At 36.0% G+C, this 8,432-nt stretch overlaps 1 protein-coding gene across 3 annotated transcripts; it reads right to left on the bottom strand.

The window, feature by feature from the left end:
* Positions 1-1,136: 1,136 nt before the first annotated feature.
* On the bottom strand, positions 1,137-5,636 carry LOC125479953 (L-2-hydroxyglutarate dehydrogenase, mitochondrial). Of its 3 annotated transcripts, none has more exons than XM_048590134.1 (6): positions 5,470-5,636; positions 4,688-5,067; positions 4,292-4,573; positions 3,707-4,143; positions 3,060-3,219; positions 1,137-1,580 (listed from the first exon to the last, which is right to left on the bottom strand). In XM_048590134.1, exons 2-5 carry the CDS (start codon positions 4,967-4,969, stop codon positions 3,108-3,110), a joined length of 1,113 nt encoding a protein of 370 aa, XP_048446091.1. In that variant the 5' UTR covers positions 4,970-5,067; positions 5,470-5,636; the 3' UTR covers positions 1,137-1,580; positions 3,060-3,107. The 3 variants fall into 3 exon arrangements, with proteins under 3 accessions (XP_048446091.1, XP_048446090.1, XP_048446089.1); XM_048590133.1 differs by having other exon boundaries at positions 1,137-1,560; XM_048590132.1 differs by having other exon boundaries at positions 1,137-1,495; positions 5,470-5,635.
* Between the last annotated feature and the right edge of the window lie 2,796 nt (positions 5,637-8,432).

The raw sequence follows: 8,432 nt of genomic DNA, 5'->3' as shown, positions 1-8,432 counted from the left end.
TTTAAGGATGAAACATTGATGCAAACAAGAAACCCTCACTTCGAATCTTCACTCTCGACTTCCCTCTATTCGAAATCGGAGCTTAAAGATCTGAGCTTAACCTAAAAACCCAGAGCTCACAGAGCTCTCGACATCCCTCTCCAAAAAATGAGAACAGTGATGAAATGAGTTGAGGATTTTTAGTATTTATATGTAGGCATTTTAGTAATTTCGGTTTTTTGCATGGTGTGTATGGCATGTGCATGGCCAGTTTGTCTTAATTTTGTCCCAAGATTAAGAAATTGTCCCATTTTGGGGGTATTTCCCTTTCTTCTATGTGTCTAGAATACTCTTTAGTTTCGTTAATTTTTTATCCAACCTCTCTCTAGACTCTTTGGAGAGTTCTTTCTTTTCTTCCTTTAGTTTCGTCCCCCATGACACTCATTTTCTCCATCATTTGTCTTGCAAAACCACAACCTTCAAAATTTTTCATGTGCAAAATTGTCCCCAAAACTACTCTCCTCCCTCTTTGTCTCTCAATTTCTCTTCGTCCCAAAGCTACTTTCTCCCCTTCTCTATCCCTTTCTCTCCGAAAATTTATGGGAAAAAGGAAAACTTTCTAGGAATTTTCAAGAATAAGGAAGAAATTTTCTATTAGGATTGTTGTTGTTATCATTTTGCATTTTTTGTTGAATTTTGTGTTGAGATTTAGGCAGTGGTAAGGCTAGGTTTCAGATTTGGGAAATGGGTTCGCAAACGGAGTTTGTCCAGAAGCATGCTTGCGAACTCGCATCGTGCGATCGTTTTTGGAGATGGGATTAGCAATCCCTTGGTTTTTGAGGGGTTTAGCTAAGACCGGCTAGTCCCTCCTTTAGTCGAAGTGAGTGAAAGCTACTCCTTAAACCTAGGCCCTCCAGGAAACAAACACAAGACTGGACTAAGGTTTAGTCCAATCTAGTCCAGTAAATTTTAGTGAGGGAAAACAAACACCCCAAGGGAGTGAACTAAGCCTGCCAATAAACTGGCAATAATGAGATTCAAATTTGTCTTTAGCAAGAATTGAACCTAAAACCTCTTACTTACAAGTAAAGATGAATATTACGAGACCGTAATACCAAGTGACATCTAGCTAGTTGTTAGGAGAGGGAAACCAGCGGTTATTGAACACGCACCAACCGCATAGATAGGATTGTTTTCCGTAACTACAATAAATCCAAACCACGACACTCTAGAAACTAGAGAATAATTACATATTGACAAGTGCTTAAAAATGGGAAAAGTATATACAAACTTTGTATTACAAAGGAATGAGGAGGAAAGAGGGAGAGACGGGAGGAAGGAGCTGAGAAGAGCTGAGGGATCTGGTTGTAACAGATTTAGCCTCTTCAGACAGGGTTCCTTACCCCCTGAAGAATCTTGTTGCTACGTGCTCTGCAATTCCCATACTTGAAGTTAAACCGGGCGACTCTATTCCAAAAAGGTTGATGAGACCAGATATCCCATGAACATCCTCCCCCTACATAGCCGTAAAATGATATATCAACAGAACTATCAATGTTGTACTGTACTAAACCTCTTCATCTATAAAGCAAACATAGCACCTACAAGTGTAAGATAGTGTCTTTAACACGTTTCAACCATATAAAAATATGACAAGACAGCTCCGCACACTACATTGAGTTTTAGAAACTAAAACCAGAGATTTTCCCAGGCCAATTTGTGCTAGGTGCTGTCACAGCAGTGAGATGGTTTTATTAGTTTATCACAAGATCTTGGGCAGAAAAGAAATTGCTTGGCTCAACGGAAAAATCAGTACTATGCACTTCTGGTTGTGTAGTAACTGATTAATATATATATATATATATATATATATATATATATATATATATATAGGGAAATGTTATTAACACTCCAAAAATCTCATTGTACACTTTTCACAAGTGTATTTTTCTTTCCTCATATAGAAAGTTTGGAGTGTAGAATGAGATTTTTGAAGTGCTAATAACAATTCCCTATATATATATAGGCTTTTTATATTAGCACCGCATAAAATGTTGAATGCACCCCACATTAAATTTTAATACTAAATGATTTATGTATCCTACTATGCAACGACAATTTTGACCATATTAGGTTTTAAAAAATAAAAAATTTCTAAATGCACCACAAATCACTTTCATTATTTATCTACATCAACTATCAAAACTCTTCCCACCCTCCATTTTTTTGTGGTTATTCTCAACTAGGTTTATCTAACAGAATAGAAAGTACAAAGCATTTAGGAAGCATGAATACTACAAATTGGATGAACACAGATATCCGATAGCCATAAAATTTGTTAGCAAACCATAATTTTTCATATGAAAAATGCCTACAAATTGGTAAGAGCTTTTGGTTTCATTACACGGGCCAAATATTGTTTCGTAAGATACTATATCAAAGCACAACTTAATCGTTCACATGTGTCAAAATCACCATCGAAAATTAATAGGCTACACAGGCAAGCCCTTGCCTGAACAATAGAGTAGACGAAAAATAAAATCATAGACCGTTTAATTTCTAAGATGTTAGAGCGTGATTCGGATGGTGAAGCAGAAAACTCGAGTCACAATTCAATGAGCCGACTAAGCTGTTTAAAAATGAACGAAAAACAACAGAGTAGAACAAAAAACAAAATCATAAGACGCTTAAAAATGAGTGTTACAAGATTTGAAAAATGTGGGGTGTATAGAAAAGGTGGGGTATGGAGAAAATGTGAGTTGTATGTTGAGAATGTGGGGTATGAGGGTATTACGGGGAAGTATGTGAGGTGTATTAAGATAATTTTTAATTAAAAAAGCAAATGTAGGGTGTATTAAGTATGTGGGGTTTAATACATGGGTTGTTAATATAATAAGCCTATATATATATATATATATATATATATATATATGTATATAAAGTACGTGAGGGATGTAGATTCTATTACTTTACATGCTCATGTATTCTAATCGATCGTAACTCTCATGCTAGATGAGACAACAATCAAATGAGTCCTAAAATCTCAGGTTCGGGCGTAGGACAAATATGCAAGAAACTACCTGTATCTGAAAATCAACTGGAGACTGTCGAGGACCTGAAAGCTTCGGTCAAATCCCTGCATAGCCTGGCTCAAGAGACCCATCCTTTAGATTTGGGTAGTACTTCCTTATCTCTGGGTAAAATAGCTCTTTGCGATTCATACATACAGAATAGTCAAACCTGTGACCAACACCTTGTCATGTTTTTAAGATTGTCCAACATCACACTCAACATCAGATGCACCTCAATCAGGTCATTAAGATTTTAGCCTAAAAGCATTAAGCATCCAAACAAACATGGGAACGTATATAAGCAACGATATATCCTAAAAAAACTCCCTACAAGAATATTGACATGACAATTTACAGTTCACCCTAGGACCTCCATTTGATCATTGTCTGAGGCGCAACATTAGTATCAAATGCATGCTCTAATGAAGCCTAACTTATGCAAGACACCAGAATTTGTTTCAATATAGGAAGGCAACATAATTTATGTACACAAATATAAATAAATAAAAAGGCTTAAGGAATATGCTCTTCTGTACAAGCATGGATAGAAATTTTTGGACTGAGTTGCGACCACTTAAACCAATAAAACATACTGGACAATGTAGACAGTACTACATAATATAATAGAGTGGACAACAGGGATAGAGAAATGGTACTTATTCAGGAAGCTTGAAACATCATCAACACCATCAATCCATTCTACATCAGGGCCAAACTTGACCTGACCATTTAAATCCAGGGTAACATGCACACCAAGGCCGCCATCCTCTGGTATAGGATAAATCAAGTGTCTGAACGGACAGATTGTAGTATTTGATAAAGTGAAGTAGCATCCACGAGCCAAATGGGAAGGAGGAATATGTTCAGTTCGGAGGCCATCAAATCGCTTTGCAAGGGCAGGGGCACTTAAGCCAGCAGAGTTCACAACTAGTTTAGGAATAAGTATCGTCTCTGGTTGCAACGGAAACTTTCCATTCCAATTTTCAAGGGTTTTGGTTTCAGAAACATGAAGGCATAGATGATTTTGTTGAATATGGCCACCAATAACAGTAGTATTATAGGAGAAGGTTGTGCCATGATTTTCAGCTTCTCCCTGCACCCATATGGGGATTAAGGGTGATATATACTAGATCGTATATAATCCAATATTCGATTAAATACCGAAATTTTACTGAAGCATGTACTTGAGTTGATCCCAGTGTAACTAAAATAGGAAACGAGAAAGAAGAGAATAGAAATACCACCAAAGATAGCATGAGCGAATGTGTATCCAGAATCCCAGAAAGTGGTGATAGTAAGGCTTTCAAACATGTCAATTCAGGTTCCATTCTCATGGCTTCTGAACCCTCCATCATTACCAAACCATCAACTCCATTTTGAATCCCACGATGCATTAGATTATGCAACTTGGGAATCTCGGAAGACCTAGTTGCAACTATGAGTTTACCAATTTGTTTATGAGGAATATTGTGTTGAGAGCAATATTTGTACAGCAAATCTCTTCCCCTAACACAAAACTTTGCCTGCCAAATGCGTTAAAAAGTTAAAGGATATATTGTGCTTTCAACATTCAAATTAAGAATTGGGAATTTCTTGACATTAAAGTTTATGACTTTTATATTTGATTTTGTGGGTACCTTGAGGGAATGGGTCGGGTAGTAGATGCCGGCATGGATCACCTCGCTGTTGCGGGAGCTGGTGGAAGTGCCGAAGGTGGGAGCTGAATCTAACACCAACACCTCTCTGCCCTTTAGAGCAAGCTCTCTCGCCACCGCCAATCCCACCACACCTGCCCCTATTACCACGCAATCTACCTTCTCTTTGGGAACTCCGCCGATGCTACTGATATTACTGATACTGCAACTAGAAGTAACATTACGATGACTCCTCACAATTCTGTCCAATGTGCTTTTCAGCATCTCTCTCTTTCTAAAACTCAACCGGTCCTCTCGAATGGACACTTAAAAGTTTCACATGAACATGACTTCGTTGAATTTCACTACTTCCACTAGAAATTCTATTCAGTGAAAAAGAAAAACCAAATTTCAAATGCATATTAACAATCCGCAAAAACTTGATAGCGTTGCTATGAAGAACAAGAATACCAAAACATTATCTATACATAAAAACAAACTTGTCCAATTGTCCAAAGGGGGTGATAATCAAACTCCTCATTTCCTCCTACCCAATATTTTGGTACATATCATGCATGTCAAAGGTTATAACTTTTTTATGCAATTAATTCATAAAGAACAGATGAACAAGAAAATTAAGACAAGGAAGCATCAACAAGAACCCAAATCACTGGCCATTTCATTTCCTATTCATCCATCTTGATAATGATAAACAAACCATCACAAAAACCTAAATCAAAAAATTATATTGACAGATCCGGACAACTGCAATGGATACCCAATACCTCCTGATTCGCTTACAACTTCGCAACCTGAGCTCGCGACGATGGGTTTTCTCCTTTTCTTCAGCTCGCCGGTTGTCCCTCTCTGTGTATGTTACAATGTTCTGTGTGAGACCAATTTACGGGTTTATCAGCAAATACACGATAATCAAGCATAGATTCTGTTCTCCCATTTATACGAAATTTTTTTCAGTGTGACGGACGTGTTTTTATATGTAATATGTAGACATTTTTATTTTTTAAGTTATTAACTTTTTAACACGAATATCTTACCATTTGTATAATGACATATAATATACCACTTCGTGTGCCAATCACATTGAAAAATCTATCCATTTATACAAGACAAACCCATTAGTAGTCAATAAACTCTCAAGTAAGATGTCGTCTTTTAGGACTACGTACTTTGTAATTTGTCCATTTTGACTTTGTTTTATGAATATTTTGTTGTAAAAGTTGTTGAAATAAATGTCCACATATTTTAGCCAAAGATGAAAAGTGAGAAAAACTTAAAAATAGTAGCATTATTGTTGTTGTATGATGTTTTTCAAAATGCATACATTTCACTTTTATGATTTTTCATGGATATAGCTATATTTTTCATGGATACACAAATATATTTGGTATCAGAGCCAAGTGGTTGGTAATTTCATTAGCATCTACTTGATCTATTTCTGATTCATACATTCTTATATTCTATCTGCATTTCTTAATCGTCGGTCCTCAGTTCTTCTTTCTTCCAGCCAAACAGTAAGACGTGGTCCAAACAATAAGTCCCAGGAGAGGCATGAGCGGGGGAAGAGTCTAGACATACGAGGAAGGTGAATCTTTTAAGTCTTGCATATAGCATATTTGTTTTTGTGTGCATCATGAGTAGATTATTTAGATCTAATTCAATGGCCAGCACTAGCTCTAGATCCAACTTAGGAACTATACCTGACATTGTCAATGAAGAACAAAAATTGGATTTTCAAACGGACGAAAGTACTGATTTTTCTGAGTGGAACATTCCAAAGGTTTCAACCCAAAATATTTACAAGAAGAAATGGTCTTTGACCTCTTTTAAATCAGAACATCACGTCAAAACAGTTGAGAAGGCTTATGCTCTTAGCAAAGAACATGAGACTTGTCAATTATTTTCTCCGGACCAAATCAAAGCGCATCGCAAAAATGGTCATAATTATCTTCATATTGGTTTAGTTCAAATCGCAGTTAAACCATTAACTCGAAAAGGTCTTAACACTTCTATCCTTTTATGTCTTCGCGACGCTAGATTTACTGATTTCAACGATAGTATACTCGAAATGATCGAATCTAGTCTTTACAATAGACCTATCCATTTTGATTGTTTTCCCGATCTCACAATAAATCTTTCAGATCCACATGTTTTAAAAGCTCTTACTCTTAATATCAAAACATCCGGGTACCAAGTCCTGGAAGGAACACAACCTTTGGCACTTATTTTTAGAATTTATTACAAAATCACTGGCACAAACATGAATTTTCAAGCTTTGAACAAAAGTCCTCGCGACCACACTCTTTTGATCCAAACAACCCAAGAAAGCGCAAACATACGAGTACCAAGAACCATTAGATGGTCAGACATCAGTCTCCCTTCAGATTGGTGTTTAATTAATGAAAGTAAGCCGGTTTCCGTCCAAAACAGTCTTGTTAATCTTGACAACATTGAACAATATTTTGACGGCACTGTAAAAATCAATTTTGATAGACCAGTAAGAAAATCTTGTGAATCAGTACGTTCACATAAATCTTTTACTCCAAGCAGACAGTCTTTTTCTGGATCCACGTCAACCGATAGACTGGGTCGAGATCAAGATTTAATCAAATCTTTAGTGAACAAAAAGTTAAAGGAGCAGGAAACTGCAAAACAAGATTTAATCAATGATTTCCTCAAATTAAAATCTGTCGACACTTCTTCACAAGTTGCACATCCTGTTTATCATCCTCCAAACCAAGAAGAACCCACTTCTCCAACTGCTTCTGATTTTGAAACAACATCGGTGAATCACCAATTACTTGTTTTAAACAAACCACATAAAATCCGATGGAGAAAGCTTAAAGCTGACATCGCTTCTGAGGAAAACATCTCCAGGAGAAATATTTTTAGAAAAAAGTATTGTGATGAAGAAAAGCTAGCCATTTATGCTGAATGGAAAGCTTTTGTAGAACAATACCAATTTGAAATATCTTTCTTTGATTTCATTGAAAAACATTATGAAACCAAAAATAAAGTTACGGTTGTTACCAAAGAAAATTGAGTTAAGGAAGACAAAACTTTGGTTTCCTCTAGTCATCCTCCCAAATAAACTATTTTAATTTCAACTGGTAATACCAACATTTCCCGCAACCCCTTTCAAAATTTCAAAAGAGGATTCTGGTTTTAAACCTGTCATCGAGCAGAATAATTTTACAAACCAAAATCTTCACACTATTGGAAAACAATTAGATAAAATTGAAACAAAAATTGACAAATTGTTTCAACCAAAATCTTCTCAAAAAGAAAAACCTTTAATAAATTTTACTAATACTTCTTCAAGTTCAACTGCTTTAAAATCTATGACTACTTTACAAAAAATTGATCATATGCTCACTGAGCTCAAAAAAGAGAAAGTTGTCAATGTTTTGCAAAACAATGATGTTTCTATTAAAGAAGAAAACACATCTGGCCCAGATTCTTCTCAGGACATGGAAACTAGTTCTGCTATCCAAAATATTGAAAATGTTTTTCAAAACATGGATCTTCAGCTAACTTTTGATTTAAAACGCATTCATACTCATCCTGTCAACCCTACTTCTCTTACAAAAAACTGGTATCCCAGGCCAACTCCCCCTGATCTTCAGTTTGAAGAAAGAAATATCCAAAATCAATTTTCAGTCTCTGCTGACAAACTCTATGAATGAAATATAGATGGATTGTCAGAACAAGAACTTTTGAACAAACTTTA

Source organism: the organism of the source record quoted next, unplaced genomic scaffold (genome assembly GCF_019419815.1).
Source record: "Pyrus x bretschneideri cultivar Hongxiangsu unplaced genomic scaffold, Pyrus_bretschneideri_v1 Contig30, whole genome shotgun sequence".
Classification (NCBI taxonomy): Eukaryota; Viridiplantae; Streptophyta; class Magnoliopsida; order Rosales; family Rosaceae; genus Pyrus; species Pyrus x bretschneideri.
Note: the sequence above shows the minus strand (reverse complement) of the source record. Positions and strands in the feature narration are given on the sequence as shown.